The sequence below is a fragment of the Lynx canadensis genome, chromosome F1 (genome assembly GCF_007474595.2).
Source record: "Lynx canadensis isolate LIC74 chromosome F1, mLynCan4.pri.v2, whole genome shotgun sequence".
Classification (NCBI taxonomy): Eukaryota; Metazoa; Chordata; class Mammalia; order Carnivora; family Felidae; genus Lynx; species Lynx canadensis.
The window spans coordinates 63,630,043-63,648,547 of record NC_044319.2 but is presented as its reverse complement, the minus strand read 5'-3'; the positions used below and the strand labels follow the sequence as shown (position 1 = coordinate 63,648,547).

Here is an 18,505-nt window from a genome sequence, read left to right as displayed (position 1 = left end):
GCCCGGCCCCAGGGGGCAGGGCTCCGAACCAGGGCGGGGTGGAGGGTGGCCTGGGCCACGGGCCACAGCTCGCGCCTCTGGGGGCCCCGGCCACACGGAAGCGGCCGTGGAAGAGGAAGCCGCCGGGACCCTGACAAGAAGCTGTGTCTCGTGGCCCAGGCTGGCACTCGCCCCTCCGGCCCTGCTCAGCCCTGGGGGAGCAGGAAGCCGTGTGGCTCCTCAAACCCGCTTCCTGTTAGAGCATCTTTGCAACCACAGGGCCTGGGGTGGGGGAGGCAGCCGACATTCACATCCTCAACCCAGCGCTGGGACTTCGCTCATTGGTCAAGGGGAGGTGATGTCAGAGCCCCGGGGTGGGGTGGCGGCGCCTGGGGCGTGAGCAGGTGCCTGACACCCTCGGAGATCAGAATTCGGGGTTCCGAGGCGGAGACAGGGGGCCGGCCTGAGAGCGAGGTGGCACAGGGCCGTGCGGAGCCCCCGGGAGGATGCCAGGCTGGGCCCCTGGCGGGCCTGTGACGAGTCCCATTACCTCGCTGAGCCTGTTTCCACACATGTGACAAGGAAGGGGATGAACTAGGTGATCTCTAATCCTTCCAGCTCTTTCCACGGAACTCATTGGGGGGCCAGCTTCTTTGTCTGGAAAGAGCGTGCACAGCATTCTGCCTCCCAGGCCCATTTTGGTGACGCTGGGGCACGACACAGGATTGACAACAGGGCGCACAAGGGCGCCGGCTGTCCCAGAAGGACCCGGGGACTCTGGGAGACGGCAGAGGGCCTGGCGGGGACACGTCTTTCCCCTTTACCTCCCAGCCACAGACACGCTCTCTCCTGCCCTACTCGGGGCCGCAGGGAGGACGATGCAGAGGGAGAATCGAGTTGTTCAAGGCTTACACAGCTCAGGGGCAAGACAGGAACCAGGCAGAACAGCTTTTATCTGTTTATTTAAAAACAGAATATCATTTTATATACAAATATGCACATATTTACACAAAATGTACACACGAGGACCCCAGATCTTTGGGCTCCACATCCAAAGTCCTGAGCTGGCCAGGGAGCAGGGGGTGAAATCCAGCTGTTTTCGGGCCAAGTGGGGTTTGGGTACAAAATCTTGGCATTCTGGCTGAGTGTGTTTCGGGTGGGCAAGGCAACGGTGGACCGTATCTAACCCGAGCACCCCCCCCCAAAACTTCCAAAAGAGCCCCAAGCTAGTGACCCAGAGTTCCCTGGGGGAAAGGAGACATTCTTGCCTCCAGCGGCAGCTTTGCCCCACCTGACCCCCCCCTCCCCTGGTCTGTAATCACGACCCTTCCTCCCTTATACCACCTGTGAACCAGGAGCCCTTGTCACCCAGTCCCCGCACCCCCCCCCCCAAGGGACCACAAACAACTGGGGACGCAACTAAGAAAAAAGACGCGGTAGGGAAGGGACCGGGGAGCCTCTAGGGCCAGGGACCCCACCCTGTCCTCCTGCAGCCCCTGACCGAGGGGCTCACACCGTTGACTCAGACTCCACAACTCCAGGCTCCCTCCCAAGAGGCTGCCTGAATTAAAGTGTCTTAGCAGGAACACCTTTCAGAACCATGGGCGTTGGCCCCCTGCTGGGGTCTGAGCACAGTCTCTCAGGAGGGGGGTGGCTGACCAGTGGCTGACTCCCAGGGTTGTTGGCTAATCATACTCCAAGCAGTCCAAGCAATAACAAACATCCAGAGGCAGCGCAAATTTTCTTTCAAAGACAATTGGAAAGAAATTCAAACTTTTGTGTCTCGTATTAAAGTATTCGGAGCAGTATTCCCTACAGAAACTCCCCCAACAGGTCTATTTATAGAAAATAGGCAGGTGCAGCAGGGCCCAGAGGCCACCAGAGGCCACCAGAGGGCCAGGGGCTTCTTCCTGAACAGGGTTAGCCTGGCAGGCCCCTGAGCTGGCCGTTCACACTTGCCCCCGCTGGCTTTCAAGTGGAGGGAGCCCAGCTCCCCAACTCAGAGGAGGCCAGAATCCAGCTCCGGCCCGTGCACCTGGGTCTGGCCCACCGTCTCCACCTCTCGCCTCCAACCTCTGCGTCATTAATACTGCTCTGGGGTCCGAGGAGATAACCTGTGCTTACGGGTAGAGGTCACGCAGCCACACGACGCGCCAGCGAACCCACCGCAGTTCACTTGGACGCTGACATGAAGCACGGGCACATCACCCCCGCACACGCACAAGGTCAGCGAACGCTCACACATGCACACGGTGATCTGCGTGCATGCACACACACACACACACACAGGGAAGGACTCAACCAGCAGAGCCCCCCCCACCTTGGTCGAACAGAGGGGCTGGAGGAAAAGGTCGAGCAGTCGGGATGGGGAGCATCTTCCTGAAGAAATAGGGTGTTTAGAGAGCCCCCTCTCCCCGAACAGAAATCCCCAGGTCAGCAGAAGGAGCCAGGCTTAGGGGACGGAGGCAGGCCTGGGTCAGACCAGATGCCCCCGCCCATTGATGTAGATGCCGTTGCCCGTGGGTTTGGCCCGCAGGGTCCCGTTCTCTTGGACGAAATGGTTCATGGCCTGTTTGATGCCTTCGTCCCGATCTTCCTCCTCCTCTGCCCGCCCGGAGCCTGGAGACAGCAGTTCAGTCTGGGTTTCAATCTCCCTCACCGTGGTCAACGTCGAGTAACTACGGCCCTCCGGCTCTTCGCTCTGGACGCCAAGGGCAGAGGGCAAGTCAGGACCCGAGGCAGGGGAGCCAGACGGGAGGGGGGCCGGGTGGGGAGCCGTAGGGTCAGAGGTCAGGGGCTCAGACGCGGGGGGGCCAGGAATGAGCGTCAGGCGCGGAGGGGGGGGGGAGGAGAGCCACAGGTGAACACAGGCACAGCCGAGGTGCCGGCCCGAGACAGAGGGTCTGGTGAGGGGCGGCTGGCGCGCCACATCCCCGAGCAGGAGAGGGGCCTGAGGACAGTGGTGGGGACGCCGGTGGGGCCGGGGGGCCTCACCATCACAGAGCAGCTACTGTTGTCCTTGAGACTATCGGGGTGGCCCTCGGCTCTCAGCCCTACACTCTCCTCCGGCTGTGGGGCCCGGACATGGGGGAGGAGTCAGAACAGGGCTCAGCCTCCTCCGTCATCACCTCTCCCCCCACCCGACCTGTCCACCTGTCTGCCTGTCTGCTCTCCCTGACGCCCGTCCTCGCCCCCCCACCCGGCCCCACCCTGGAGCCAGGGCTGACGGCGGCTTCCCCGAGCAGCCCCCGGGGCCAGTGCTAAAGGGGGGCCAGGTGGACCCAGAGTGGACCCCAAAACAGCCCTACCCCCAGCCCAGGCCGCGAGTCAGCGGCCAGACCTGGCCGAGGGCTGTCTGTCCTCCTGGTCTGCAGAAGGGCCCCCCGAGCCCCCCTTCTCCCCACCTCTCTTCCCCACCCTTCCCCTCCCCCAACCCGCTCCCAGATGCACCCGACCTTGGCACACACCTGGCTCCTGGGGTCCGAGTGATGGGAGTGCAGCCTCCGGATGGAGTTCTCCCGGGTCAGGGTCAGCTCCTCCTCACTGGGAAAGACACGCCCTTGTTAGGAGCTGAGGGTACTGGTGGCTCCCAAGGTGGGCAGGCCGAGAGCCTATGTGAGCCGGGGCTGGAGGGTGTGGGGGCTGTGCTGTCCCCCCCCCTCCCCCCCAGTGTGAGTGAGTGGCTGCAGAGGGAGCGTGAGCCCTGCTAGGGTGTGTGTGCTTGGGGATACCCAGGCACGTGGATCTGGGCCTCCCTCCCCACTGAGCTGTGGCCCCAGCGCCCCTGGCTCCCCGAAGGACCCTGCCCAGCTCCGGTCCATGAGCTCCCCAGCCGTCAGCACCCCCGCCCGCCTCCCCTCTCTCCTGGGTGCCGGGGCCCCCACCTCCCGCTCCGCCCGGCCGGCTTTGCCCCCAGCTTAGCTCCGCCCCCCCGAGCGGCCACGACTCACTATTTCTGGGTCATCTGCTGAGCCTTGCGCCGATGGTACCGGGACATGAGCACCACCACCACCACCAGCAGGAGGAACAAGAGTGCGGCGATCACGCCCACCACCACCACTGAGGCCGACACCAGGTTCACCTGCTTCCCAGGGGCCTCCTGCGGGTCTGCGGGAGACAGGCCTCGGTCGGGGGTGGCTGCCCACACCCCCGCCCTCCCCAACCCTGCCCCTGTGTCCTCCCAACACCCCCCCCCCCAAACCACCCCCTCAGCCTGACCCTCTGCAAAATACACGCGGTCCAGGCCCCCCCCCCCCCGCCCCCAGCTCACCCTCTCCGTCACCGTTGCCCCTCCGGGCTCTCGGCCGGGCCCCCCCCGCCCCGTGTCTGCCCCGGTGCTCACCAAGGATGTCCACAGTGACCCGGGAATCCCTCGAAGAGAGCTCGTTGCTGACGTGGCACACGTAGATGCCGCTGTGCTCGGGGGTCAGCGGAGGAAAGCCCAGAGTGTCCCCTTCCGCTCGCACCCCGCTGGGCAGAGGCCCGTCCAACCTGGACGACAGGGAGGCTGCGGCGGCCCGAGGCTGCCCCCACCCAACGTGCCCGGGCAGCTCTCCCCTCCCGCCCCCGTGACGTCACCCGAGCCGCTGGCTGTTCCCACGGTGCCCCTCCCTCCCCCGGGCAGGTCTGGGCAGAGGCCCCTGCTCCCTGCCGCCCAGGCTGACCCGGGCACCCCCCCACACACACACACCACACACGTCACCCGGCACTGGGTACCAGGTCCACACCGCAGGACACCCCGTCCCTCTCTGGGCTCAGACGGACTGGGAGAGTGTGACCGCACGCCCCAACACCCACGACATTGCGTGGCAGGGGACCTGAACGGAGCCCGGGGCACGCACGAGGCCACACGCACGGTTCATCCGTTCACGTGTGAGAATGTGCCTGTCGGGGGCTCACACACGTGTGCACCTGACCCCTCCCCAACCCCCTGGACACCTGAGACCCGGGAAAAAGCCAAGGAACCGGCAGAGGCGGGCGGCTGGCACTTCTAAGGTGCTTACAAGGGTCTTACAAGATCACAGCCGTGCCTTTTTGTCCTCTCCGCCTCAGGTACTCACGTAAACATATAAAACATTAATATTTAAATCTCGCGCTATGTCTCGCGTTTGAAGAGTTAGGGGGAAAAGCCAAGGACTTACTAGCTTGTTCCCTCCCAATGACCGCGTGCATCGTGGGCCCCCGGGTGCAAGCCAATCGTGATATTTGGTGACCACGCGTATTCTTGGCCACCCAAGAACACGTGCCCCACTTTATCCGGGGTCCAGAATATACTGTCCCAGCCCCTAATGAGGACACGGCAGCCCTGCGAGGGAAGGACCCTGGCCGCAAGCGAGGCCCTCCCCCCGGGCCAGGCCCTTACCGTGTCCAGTTGTACGAGGGAGAAGGGTATCCCTCGCTCAGGCACTTGAGGGTAGCCCCTTCTCTGCCCACCTGCCACAGCTTTTGGTCTTCGAGGCCCCTCACAGAGGCCTCGGTGAGGACTGGAGTGGGAGGAGGGAGGAGGAAGAAGGGGAATGAGGCTTTCCATCATCTGCTCCTCCAGGGGCCCCCTGCTCGGGCCCCACCCTGCCCTTCTCTGTCCTTCTCATCTGCTTCCAAACCCAGCCCAGCCCAGCCTGGCCGCCGGGTCCTGGCCCCCCGGCTCCCCTGTGGAGCTCTGAGCTCAGAGCCCACTGTGGTTTGTCTGGGCAACGAGCCTAGAAGTCCCTCAGCAAAGAGTCACGCTTTTTCGGAATCCCCTGTGGTCCCCGGCACAGTGCTAGTCACGGAACACGTGTTCCGTCAATGCTCCCTGATTCTCCAAAGACGTAACGATCCTACTTGTCTGTACATTTCCTTGACAAACATTTGTCGAGGGCCTACTTTGTGCCAAATGCTGGGTTCGTATGAATCGAAAACAGCCCTGCGCCCGGAGAGGCTCTGAGCTTAGTGCTGGGAAAACGGTATCTGCTGCGGACTGAGGACCATTCAAGCACTCAGCGTCGTGTGAGATGCTTCGCGTTCGTGGTTTCTAATTCCCATCGGAACCCTGTAAAGTTCGTATAATTATACTCCTGCTGCGGAGGAAAATGAAGACGGACAAGATTGACTAACAGCCGGTGCACGGCAGAAATAGGGCTTGTCCGACCAGAACCAGGGTCAAGCTGTGGGGTCCGAACCTGTCTCTCTTCGTGTGCGTCACAAAGTGCTTTCAAGTCTGTGTTTATACCGGATTCTCCCAACAACCCTGCGGCGTAGGACAACCCCCTTCGTAAACAGGACACCAAAGGCCAGAGAGGTCTGAGTGATCTGTCAAGGTCATCCGGGACGGCCTCCTGGTCTTCTACCTTTGCACTAGGGGTCTCCCGGCCACACAAGGCCGCCTTTCACGATCCAGCCTGGCCAGACTGGTGAGTCTCTACCCAAGATCCAAGTACTCACAGGCCACTTGGAGGATGTGGGTGATCCTTTGGTCCTGCAGCAGGCCCGGATGGGACACCACGCAGGTGAGTGGCTGCCCATTCATGCTGCGGCTGGGCACCAGGTGGAACTCCGAAGTGACAGCAGCTGAGCGGGAGTGCTTGAAGGAGCGGCTGGTCGCGGTGCCCTTGACCTCTGTGTCCCAGGTCACGCTGGGGGCTGGGCTGCCCTCTGCTGTGCAGGAGGCTGCCAGGGTCAGGCCCTGGCCTTCTTCTAGCGCCGGACCAGGGTTCAGGGAGGGCAGGGGAGGCACTGCAGTGGGGGGAGGAGGCAGGGGTCACGGTCTGCACACCCGTCAGGAGGCCCTGGCCCGTCCCAGCTCGGTCTTGCAAGGGAACATTTTCAGGCCCTGTTCGTTGTCTTATCTCACCAACGCGGACACCCCCACATGAGTGGTAGGCTTTCAGCTTTCTCCATGGTTTTGATTTTTAAAATTTTTTTTACAATGAGCAGGGATCATTTTTTAATAAGAAATGATGAAGTAAATAAAGAGCTGACCAGACAACATCTCTGTCCTAATAATAATAGCCAGCACTTAGTGAGCACTTATTATGTGCCGGGTATCGTGCTAAACACTCGATCGATGTTATCTCATTAATCCTGCCGGCCTGCGGGCCAGCGAGGTGGGCATCCCTACCCCTGTTCTACAAGTCAGGACACCGGCGCGTTGGGGAGGTTAGAGGATTTGTCCCAGACGGTCAGCTGTTGGAGGATGGGGCCCAGATTCACACTCAGGATTTTCACCCCCAAGGCTATTGTTACTAAGTTCCACGCAGATAAAGGGAAACTGAAGAAGGTTCTTTATTTCTATCTTCTTGACATGAACAGCTCAAGCACAAAATGCAAAAGCCTTAAGTAGACCATAGGTCTAGGGCATCCATCGACCACAAGAGCCCACGGCGCAAAATGGTGGTTTAAAAGAAAGGTGGGGGCGCCTGGGTGGCTCAGTCGGTTAAGCGTCCGACTTCGGCTCAGGTCACGATCTCACGGTCCGTGAGTTCGAGCCCCGCGTCGGGCTCTGTGCTGACTGCTCAGAACCTGGATCCTGTTTCAGATTCTGTGTCTCCCTCTCTCTCTGCCCCTCCCCCGTTCATGCTCTGTCTCTCCCTGTCTCAAAAATAAATAAAACGTTGAAAAAAAAATTAAAAAAAAAAAAAAAAAGAAAGAAAGGTGATGGTGAGGGGCGCCTGGGTGTCTGAGTTGGTTGAGCGTCTGCCTCTTGACTTTGGCTCAGGTCATGATCTCACGGTCTGAGATCGAGCCCCGCATCAGGCTCTACCCTGACGGTGCAGAGCCTGCTTGCTTGGGACTCTCTGTCTCCTCTCTCTGCCCCTCCCAGGCTGGTGCACACGCTCGCTCGCTCGCTCTCTCTCTCAAAATAAACAAATAAACTTAAAAATAAAATAAAGTGAAATAAAAGGTGATTGTGATCTCCAGCCACAGTCACTGAAGGTCCAGACCAGGAAAGGTATGAGCCCCACTGGTCAGGCACAGCCACGCCCGTTGGGGGCTGGGTCCCGTGGTCCATATCTCGGCCCCACATTTTAAAACCGTGGATGGCCAGGGAGGCTGCGAAGGAGTGCCTTTGGTAGAAGCACTGCGGGAACTAGTAAGTGTAGCTTCCAGAAGAGGAGGCTGGGGGCTGGGGTGGGCGTGGGGAACGGCAAAGGTCCTCAGCTCTTTGAAAGGCTCGCGGGCAGAGGAGAGAATGAGCCCGTGCCACCTTGCTTCGGAGGGCGACAGCCACCAGGGAGGGTGGTGCAAGTCAACAGAAGAATGTTCTATTACGTGCGCCCCGCACCCCACTTACCCAGCACGCGGAGCCGCAGCCGCGTCTGGAAGCTGCCTGCGGGGAAGGTGCTGACGCGACACTCGTACTCGCCCTCGTCGGCCTGCACCGCGTTGCGCAGGAGCACGGCGCCGTCCAGGGGGCTGCGTGGAGGCGGCGGCTGCTCCACGCGGCCCTCGTAGGCCGCGCTCACGTGCAGCCCGTACTTGGAGTGCAGCAGCGCGAGCTCCCGGGCGCCCTCGCCCGCGTCCACCCGAGCCCACGCCACCTGCCCCACCTGCTCGCCGGGCTCCCCTCGGTAGAAGCAGGGCAGCTTGGCGTCCTGGCCCAGCACCACGGTCACCGGGTCCGAGGTCTCCAGCTCGCCCGCCCGGCAGCGGCCTGCAGGGGGCAGAGAGGAGCAGCCTAGATTAGGGGGCGCGGCGGGAGCCCGGGGGAGCACTTCCTGATGCAGACGCCCGGGGGCGAGGAGGCCACCGCAACTCCTGGAGCGCTTTCTGCTTGCCAAGCGCGTTCAGTCCATTACCTCATTAGATCCACACGGCACTCCCGAGGTGGGCGTTATTATCGCCATTTGACAGATGAGGAAACTGAGGCCCAGAGAGAGGAAGTGACTTGCCTAAGGCCACGGGGACGCCGGGTGGGAGAGCCACACCCTCTCCCAGCCCAGGAGTGAGTCCTGAGCCACGGAGGGAGGCTGCGGCTGGAGAGAGCCAGCCTCCGCCCTCAGGGAGTTCCCAGTCCTCTCACGGAAACGGGTTTGGGGCGCAGAGACCGGGGAAGCCCTGGGCAAACTTTCACAGAAGGTTCAACCCACCAAGGAGGGGGCGGGGGGGGGGCGGCGAAAGTGAACGCTTTCAGGAAGTGTGGCCAGGAGACGAGGCAGGGATGGAAGGCAGCTGGCGGCTGGGATGGGGCACGTAGGGGGCGAAGGGGCCCTTCGGAACATTCTTTTCACGGCTTCAAGATGACCGATCTGGACTCCCAGAGAGCAGGCCTTCTCTGTGGGAGGAATGGCCGCAACGGAGGCTCAGAGACAGGAATGACAAGTCACTGAAGACAGAAAGGCCCCAGGTCAGAAGCCCAGAGAGATGAGGTCAGGGCAGACACCCAGCGACAGGGTCAGAACGGTGGCGAGCGAGCCGGAATCAGAGGGGCGGAGACGGGCACCAGCAGGGAAGGGCGAGCGTTCTGTGCATCGACAAGGACAGCACGCAGCACCCAGGGGCATCTATCAGGTCACCTCGTTTTCAAAGAAGGATCCCTTTCCTGTCTTGTCCTCATGGAACCTGAGGTCTGGAGACACATTTTGTGGACGTGTACGGAAAGGCGTGACGGCCTCTGATTTAGTGCTCAGGGGTGTGTTGCAGGCCACTTGGGGGATGGGACAGTCACCGTGGACCCGAGTCCTGCGGGAGGGCCTCGTGCATGAGCTGGGTAGGACCAGGAGGGGGAGACCCCGGAAAGGGATTCCAGGTGAGGGACCCAGAGGGGTGGAGAGGCTGGCTGGCTCAGGAAACAGGGCGGAAAGGACGCACCTAAGGCGGGCGGCGTGCGTCCAACAGGACAGGTACGCGTGCTTGGGCCTTGCACACCAGGGGAAGGAACTCATGGGGCGCCATCACTGCGGCAAGAGGCCAGTGGCTGTGTGCCCTCCGGCTGGAAAGCAGGGAGACTGAAGCCCCGAGACTCTCTAGGAACCCTTCATGCTGTGGGACAGGGAGGAGGGGACAGTCCTGGAGGACCCTCGGCAGGATTTGATCACTGACCAGAGAGAGAGAGAGAGAGAGAGAGAGAGAAAAGAGAGGCCAGACAAAGACAGCTCCTACCGGTTCCAGGATGAGTGATGTAGGAGGGGGGGCGGGGCCTGGGGAAACTCATGGTCCAGGAGGAATAAATAAATTCGTGGAATAAGGCATGTGAAACGCAGGGCTGGGGGCAGAGGGAGGGTTCTCTCTGGGAAGCCAAGAGCTCTCTGCCTTGGGATGTATATCCAGCAACTCCCCGCAGCGCGCAGCCCCTGCCTCTGGCCACACATGCCTGGCTCACCCGGGGCCCCTCCCGGGAGGCGCTCCTCCCGGTATCTGGAGGGATGACTCCTCCTCAGCCTTAGACTCCGCTTAGACAACGCTTCCTCCGCCACCCCACCCCCACCTCAGGCAGAATGAGGGGCCCTCGCTCCCTCCTGCCCTAGCGCCCTGCTCTGACCTCACCACCGTACTGTATCCCCCCTGGATTGCATTTGGGCCCTTCCCGTCTGCCTGTCCCGCCGGACGGAGCTGCCCAAGAGAAGAAGCTGGGTCTCACATCACATAGGGAAACACGGTTTTCTGACTTAGGGCTCAGTGGCAGGTGGTCTGCCTTCTTGGCACGTAAGGGGACCTCGATGAATGTTCATTGAGTGAATGAATGAATGAGAGAGAGAGAGAGAGAGACAGGGAGAAGAAGGAAAAGGTAGAGAGAGCAGGAATGAACCTTGGGCTGGGCTGGGCAGACAGGGAGGGGGTTGGCATGGCAGCCCGGGGTGGAGGCAGGCTGGGCTGGCTACCTGGGTTCGATGCCAGAGGGAACAGCCCTGACCGCGCACAGGGAGAAGGCCGGGGCTGGACGGGGCGGTTATGGAGGGAGGAAGTGGTCCACTGGGGTGGACCAGAGGGCTCCGGGGAGGCTGAGCATAGGCCAGAGGAAGGGGGTCCCGTGACCCTGCGAGCAGGGGCGGAGGGAGGGAGGGTGCTGTCGGGAGCTGGGAGGACCCGAACGGGACGGGACAGACCTGCAGGGCCAGATACCGGGGCCCTGACCTGCCTAAGCTGGTGTCGGTCCCACCCAGCCCGGCCTGGGAGTCCGGCTCACCACCCGCACCCCTCCTTGGCAGGGAGCAGGGCTGCCAAGGAAGGGCTGGAGGTGGGCTGGAGATGGGGGCTCAGCCCCCAGCACATCCTCTGCTTCAAGCACTGGTTTCCACAGGCACAGGGGTCACAAGCCCTGCTCCGCTGGGACACTCAGACCCTTCTACGGGACACCGTCGGATGGCGTATTTCCCATCCCTATCCCTATGCTTGCCAACCATCCGGCCCCTCTCCACAACGCATCGCCCACATTTTCCCCAACATACGTCTCCCTTAGGGCACAACAGACCATATGCCTGCGTCGCGGTCCTCTGCGTCCCTCCCCGTAAGTCCAAGATCCCCACCGCCGAGCAACAAGCCCACGCTTCACAGGATGAAGAACCCAGCAAAACAGCAGAGCCCTTTCAGGATCTCTCCCACAGCCCCGCATTGTCCTAAGTCCCCTATTCACCGGGAGCATCACAGCTTCGGGCAACAGCCCCTCACGCTTCACACACACACACACACACACACACACACACACAGGGGCTGCGACAGAAGGAGGAGAGAACTTGGGCTCTAGAATCCCCATCCTGGACTAAACTGGACCCAGAAGCCCAGACTCCCAGGCCAGGGCAGGCCGGCCCTGCCTCCTCCCTCTCTCCCCCACCCAGTGCCCGCCTGGCGTCAGCATGATGATGTCACCAGAGCGAAGGAGACACGCCGCCCGCCTGGTGAGGTCACCCCGCGGGCATGTAGTTGCCAGGCCGGGCCAAGCCCACGGACCCTTCTGCTGCGAACTGTTCGCCGAGGCTGGTGGACTCTGCTGGCTGGGCACTCCTCCCTCTGACCGTCCCCACCCCTCCTCCCGGGAGCACAGGACGCTGGTCAGGAGCCCTGGTGATTCAGATGCCGCCACAGAGCAGCAGGCCCAGCCACAGCCGCCACCAGCCACCACCTTGCGCAAGGAAAAAACAGGCCCAACTGGCCAGACGGGATCCCTGCCCTCGGCCTCCCCCACCCCTGGCCAGGCCCCCACGGGCCTCTTTGGGGCCCTGCCCTCTGTGTCCCCCACCCGCTCCCAGACAGGCCCTCCATTCCTGGTCTGGGTTGGCTGCCTGGGTCCCAGCTTTCCTCTGTGTGGGGGGCCTGGCCTCCGATCTCAGGAGGGGAAACTGAGGCTAGCAGCTGCAGATAACAGCGTCGTTGGGGAAGGAGGCTTTCCTTTGTGAGGGGCCTTTCTCCCTCAGTATCCCTGCATCTAGGGGTCCTGGCGACGAGTCTGTGCATGGGTCTTTTGCGTGTGAATGTCTGATGACTTTGGGAGAGGGCCTGGCGGGTGTAAGTGAGGCCGACTCCTTGCTGAACTTGGGGGTGTTTTGCACCTCTAAGCGCTCACGTGTTATCGTTAGGAAGGTGTCTGTGCTCGCCTGCCTCCAGAGACAAGAGCCGCGGAGTGGTCTGTGTGCAAGCGTGTGCGCGGACACTGGTCCGTGTGCGTGTGCGCGTGCGCGCTCCCGTCCCGCGGGACTCTGAACACAGGGTAAATGTTTTGATGCTGGTCCCTCCTGGCTTCCACGTGTCTGTCTGTCTGTCTTAGCTGCCCGTGGTCAGTGGGGGGTTGGCTCTGCCCCTTCGCCTCTGCGGCCCATCTGGAGCGGAGCCAGGCACCCCTCCCCACCTCACCCCAGACTTGAGGGCAGATTCATCTCAGGCGGAGGTACCCAGAGATGAGGTCACTGTCCCTCCAGGTGATGGGAAACTGCCGTCAAGGACTCCTCAGCAGAGCAAAACAGAGGCTCACCCTCCCCTGGCTCCTCAGGCTCCTGCTAGAAGGACTCCCCCCCCTCCCCCGACCCCCCAACCACCTCCCTCGGCCCCCCAGGAGGCCTCTCCCTGGGAATCTCTGTCAGGCCTCTGCTGCTGCCACCACCAGAAAAACCAGCTCTAGCTCCGGGCCTGGGGTGAGGGTTGTCTGGTGTGGGTTTGGTGGGAAGGGAGGGGTGGGGGGACTCCTGCTTAGGGCTAGGGGGAGGGGTCCAAGCGGTCCAGGGGCTCAGGCTCCTTTGTTAACTCTTGCCTCCCCTCGCCCCACAGTGGCAGCCTCTACCAGACAGAGCTGGAATGGGTGGGAGTGTTTGGGGTAAGAAAGAACCTGGGAGGAGCCCTGAAGCCCCTCATTCAAGACAGGTGACATCAACCACCCGGCAAGCCCTTTTTTCTTCCACCCTTCCTCCCATAACCTTGGCCTTGGAGGTGCTAAGAAGCCTGGAAAACCAGGAGACTCTCCGTCTGCCTTCATCCACGTCCCTCACTTGGCCCCCATCGTCCTAAGCCCCCCAGCTTAGTGACAGCTTCCCAACCCGGGCAAAGTGCCCACCCACAGATTAGTGTCTGGGGAGGGGGGCCACACCAATCACAAAGGCAGCTGAGAACAATGGGGGGAGGACAGGCCTTGAGGCAGCCCGGCTCTGGCCCAGACACAGCTCCCAGCACAGATAAGTCCCCTAAACCCCCCCGGAGCCAGAGTCTGAGCCCGGCTGAGTCACCACAACAGCCACACTGTGGGTGGGAGACCCAGAATTCAGCTTCTCCCAAACTCCTGAGATCTTAGCCACCCCGCACCCCTAAATCCTGCCAGCCACCTCCCCCCAAAGTGGGGGCCAGCTCTGCCCCACCCCAAATCAACCCAGCTCTCAGGACACCAGTTACAAAGGCAAGCGAGGAGGGGGTGGCCAGAAAACTCTCTGGGAAAAGTTCCTGGGGCCAGAGGCTCCCCGTCCCAGAGAGAGAGATGATCCAAACCACCTCCTTCACAGCCCTCCTCTACGAGGCTTGGTGGCCCGGCCCCAGTTCTGAACTTGACCTTCGCGTGCGGTTTTAGATTCAGCCCCTAGGCTCCTGTCCTCCCTTCCCTCCTGACTCAGCTCCCCACCCCACCCCCAGCCTTCTACTCTGCTAGCCTTTGGTCAGTGCTAGAGTAAGCTTTGGAGGCCGGAAAGCCCAGGCAGTCTCTCCTGACGAGGCCTAGCTCCCTACAGTGGCTGTCCTCCTCAGCCTGGAGGACTCCAGGGCCCCGAGATGATGCTCCAGAAGCTGGGACCGTGCCCTGTGCCACAAACTCCTCACCGCCATCTCTGTAGCTGGGGTCCTCTGAGCCCAGCCCCGGCGAAACACCAGGGTGGGACCAAGGTCACTGGGGCCACGGGGCTTCCCTTGTGATTCTCCTAGTCCCCGCTACCTTGGGTGGGGAAGCTAGCTTCCCTTTCTGGCTTCCCTGGGTTAGGGTAGGTCCTGCAGGAAAGGGCCTGCCCCCCTCTGTAAACAGGAACAGAAAAGCAGGGATGGGGGCCCCTCCCTTTCTAGGAAACTAACCTCAGGTAGAAAGCAGATCCTAATCCTTGGAGGGCACAGAATTCAGGGCAACCCCCCCCCCCAACACTCTGGCCCTACAGGACCCGATTGGGTCCAGACAAAGAGCTAGAAACTAGCATCCCACTCACTGGAGGGGTGTCTGTAGATTTGAGCCCGTCGGCTGCAGGACAGGAGATGGAGGGAGTAGGGAGGGGACCTTACCCGGAAATTCATCCCATTAAGGAGAGACAAAGAACTGTGGTGTCAGACGCCTCCCAAGCCTGGGCTCCTCTCCCTGTCAGGGGTGGGGCAGGGCCCTGGGGCTCAGAGCTCTAATGACCCAGGAGTTGGGGGGGGGCACTGATTTGCAGCAGGGCAGGGGCGGAAGGCAGCGTCCGGCATAAAGCTACCTTGGTCCCCACTGAGAGATGGGCCAGGACCCTTCCCCCCGCCATCACCGCAGCCAGACTGACCACCTCTTCTTGCACCCAGCACCCCCCTTCGGGCAGCGGCTGGACAGGCACACCGTCACAGGACTGCAGAGCTGGAAGGCCCATAGAGATCCCGGGGTCCCACCTCGTGGGCTGCCGAAGTCTACATTCTTAGTTGCCAAAGGTCACCTAGCAAATGGAGACCAGAAATGGGGCCACAACGCAAGCCTCCTGACTCCCAGCCCAAAGCTCTTTCGGAGGCAAGACCTCCGGCTTTCTGGGGGCTTCCACAGAGAGGAGCCAGAAGGGGGGGCGGCAGTGGATGTGGTCGTCAGGCTGGGAACCTGGGGCCCGCGCTGCAGGCCTCAGAGCACCCTCCAGCTCTGTGCAGGTCCTCGCAGCCATGGGGGGGCGGGGGGCTCACCGGGCCCCAGTTACCCCGGATAATTCTGGAGTTAGGGTGCCCCCGTAGCCATGGCACCTGTCCATCGGGCATTGGGCAAGGCCGGGGTGATGCCCTGACTGCAGGAGGTCTCCTCTCCCCTTCCCTGGGCTTCTCTTAGAACAGCCTCACGTCCTGGAAAAAGAAGGCAGGACCACGTCCTGTTTGCCACCGCATCTCCAGCATTTAGTCCCCTGGCTGTGCCCCGTGCACACTCAGACCTACTAGCCTTTAACAGACTGGAGGCTGGGAGACCCGGACACTCGCCCTGGTCTCGCTGCTAACACTGAGTCGTCTTGAGACGTCGCTTGCCTGTTTGTCTCAGTTTTGCTGTCTGTAAAATGAGGCAGTTAGAGCGGTGGCCTCTCTGACCCTTTCCGTGTCCTGAGACATTGTGGCTCCATTCTTCAAGGGTGGCCAGGTCCCCCAGAAAAGCGGCTGCCGAGTTCTCTGGCCCCAGCGACCAGACCCCACCCTCTGGGCCTGAGCAAGTGAGGAGGGTTGTCTGGAAGATGGGAGTTAAGGCAGGGGTGGAAAGCAGAGGGGTTGGAGCTCAGGACCCTGTGACTGGAGACTGGCCGATGCCCTTGCATCCCCCCTCCACTATAAGATCAGACAGGAGCAGTGCCCCCCCCCCCGCCCCCCATCTGTGCCTCATGCTCCTGACAGCTTCAGCTGGTGACGGAGAAGGAATCCCGGCCGGGCCCTGCTGGACAATGACACTTCCTTGCTCCTGGGCCTATCCAGACAGGGCTCTGTCTTCCCAGGACAAAGATTCCTCAGTTGCTCATTGCTCTGGAAAGAGCCTAGGGAATCCCACTGTGGTGTCACTGTGCATACACATGCTTAGACACACGCACACACACGCACACACACACACATTCTGTCCCCCACTCTGGAGATTGTCAATTCCTGCAATTTACATCTACTATATACACATCAGACAGGAGTAACAGAAGGCATCCAGTTGAGAAAATGAGGGGACAGGGAATAAACAAAAGGAGACCACACCCTATCTAGAAGATACTCTACCCTAGCCCTCCCCTCATCTAAGCATCACCGCCCCCATTAAATAGTGTCTCCAGGGAAAGAGAGGGGCCCGAGTGAAGGCGCCCCAGCTCCCCCCTTGTCTCCCAGCAGGTGCTCCAAAGCCGGTGCTGTAGGACCTCATACAAAGAAGGGAACAGAAGGGCCCTGTCCACGGTCTGGGCTTCAGGCTCCCTGCACCCTGATGACTGCTGACACCAGCTCCGCCCTGAGTCAGCCCAGCTCCAGTCAGCACTTCTGGGAGCAGGCGAAGGAGCCTCCAGGAAACCCTGGGGTGAGAGGGCCCCCCACCTGTGCCACCTCCCTGCCCCACCTGCACTGGGTCGACACGTCCACCCCCCGGGCTGAGGCAAGGCTGTGGCAGAGGCGGTCCGGGCCCCCAGACGCGGGGCTGTGGCCTGGGGCTGGAAGAGGGCGCGAAGGGAAAGAGTGAGGCTGGCCCTCCTGGGGGCGCCATCGGCAGTGGGGGGGTGGGGGTGGGAGAGAGAGGTTGGTTGCTCAGTCCAGAGTCAAAGGGAAGAGAATGTTTAGGTGTGCGTGTGTCCGTGTGTGCGTGTGCGTGCGTGCGTGCGTGTGCGTGTCTGTGCTGGCTCGGGCTCAGAAGCAAGGGTCCCGATGGTTCGGGCAAGTCCTACCTGGAAACGATAGCAGCAGCAGCAGCAGCAGCAGCAAGGCCTCGGGCCCCCGCATCTTGGCTCCCAGGGACAGGGGCATCGGTGGAAAGGCAGAGCCGCCCAGTGTTTCTGACGGTCCCCTGAGTTCTCCCTGGGAGCCGGCTCTAGAGCTGGGTAGGGCGCGACCCGGAAGGCAGGAAATCGCGGAGTCCTCAGGCACTGCCTCGCCTGCCTATCCCTCCGGGGTCTCTGCTGGGGACCCAGCCCTCCTCTACCCGCCCAGCTCCGGCTACCCCCGAAAAGCCGTGATCGGGAGCTCCGAGCTCCCCCAGAGCTGCTTCCCACGCCGTGGCCAACGACGACGGCAGAAACCTGGGAACCTGCTCAGCAGGTCAGAACAGGTGCGTCTCCGGGGGTTGGGCCTGGCACGAAGACGTACCAGCCACCGCCCCCACGGCCTGGGCTAGCTAATGGGCGCCAGGGAGGGAGGGCAGGAGGGAAGGACCCGGCGGTGGTGGTGGTGGCGGCGGCGGGGGGGTGGGGTGTGTGGGGGGGGATCCCATCGTCAGCTCCAGGCTTCACCGGGCAGTGTGGCAGGGGCTGGGGAGGGAGAGGCAGGGTGCGGGGGGCGGGGCAGGAAAAGGCCCAGGGTGGCTCAAAGAGGGAGGCACCAGGCCAGGAGGAACAGGGGCAAGGCCCTTGTGGGTGGAAAGGAGCCCAAGCATCCCACACCCCAGCCAGCCTCGCTGCCTCCCGGGGGCCTTGCCGAGTTCCCCAGTCTCCTGCAGGGGCTCGGCTTTGAAGCTGAGAACCAGAGAAGGGCCAGAACTGGGAAGTACGGGACTGGCCCATATACCTCTTGCTTTAGGTGAGAACAGAGGCCCAGGGAGGGGAACGGCCTTGGAGGACACACAGCTTAGGTAGGAACACGGTTTTCTCAGACGCCTGTATCCTCAGACAGGGGGCTGGTTCCAAGACGCCCGAGAAGGAGCTTAAGTGACACCGTCCCCAGTGCCACCGTATATAGAAGCTGATGGACTGACCAAGAAATGAGCCCCGCGGGTTCCTGGCCTCCCTCGCTGGATCCTCTCTCCACTTCAAGGCCTCCTCGTCACCTGGCCAGGAGTCCCCAAAGTGCACCAGCCCAACACTCCACGGTCATTTTACCCTCCTAACCCACGGTCATGGGACAAGACCACATGTCTGGACTTTGCAAGGTCAAGCTCGATTTCAAATACTCTGCCCCTGTATCCCTGTAAGTTTATTCCTACCTGTAAGCCCCTGGGTTTCCATTCCGGATGCACACAATATAACCACCAAGTGACACAAGACCTTCCTGGCCAATGTGGGACAGCCAGAGGACGGGGGCAGGCTCTGAACTCCCTGAAAACTGAGTGACGAGGAGCCACAAGCTCACTGTCAGACTGGGGCTAAAAAAAAAAATATATATATATATATATATAGGTTACAATTTGCAGCAGGACCCTTTTGTCTGGCCGGAGGCAGGAAGCGGGGTTCAAGGGCAATAAGGGAGGGTCACTTTGCTTAGACTGTGTTCT

The 18,505-nt window shown here is 61.6% G+C and overlaps 1 protein-coding gene and 1 long non-coding RNA gene across 2 annotated transcripts; one reads left to right on the top strand and one right to left on the bottom strand.

Annotated features, from left to right (window-relative positions):
- Nucleotides 1–30: 30 nt before the first annotated feature.
- On the top strand, nucleotides 31–5,069 carry LOC115504908. Its single transcript, XR_003965842.1, has 2 exons — nucleotides 31–2,204; nucleotides 2,516–5,069. It is a non-coding gene; the product is annotated as an uncharacterized LOC115504908 (long non-coding RNA).
- NECTIN4 (nectin cell adhesion molecule 4) lies at nucleotides 2,274–17,339 on the bottom strand. Its single transcript, XM_030302115.1, has 9 exons — nucleotides 16,968–17,339; nucleotides 8,252–8,611; nucleotides 6,403–6,693; nucleotides 5,342–5,462; nucleotides 4,322–4,470; nucleotides 3,930–4,086; nucleotides 3,447–3,522; nucleotides 2,974–3,048; nucleotides 2,274–2,680 (listed from the first exon to the last, which is right to left on the bottom strand). Exons 1-9 carry the CDS (start codon nucleotides 17,044–17,046, stop codon nucleotides 2,456–2,458), a joined length of 1,533 nt encoding a protein of 510 aa, XP_030157975.1. The 5' UTR covers nucleotides 17,047–17,339; the 3' UTR covers nucleotides 2,274–2,455.
- Nucleotides 17,340–18,505: the final 1,166 nt, after the last annotated feature.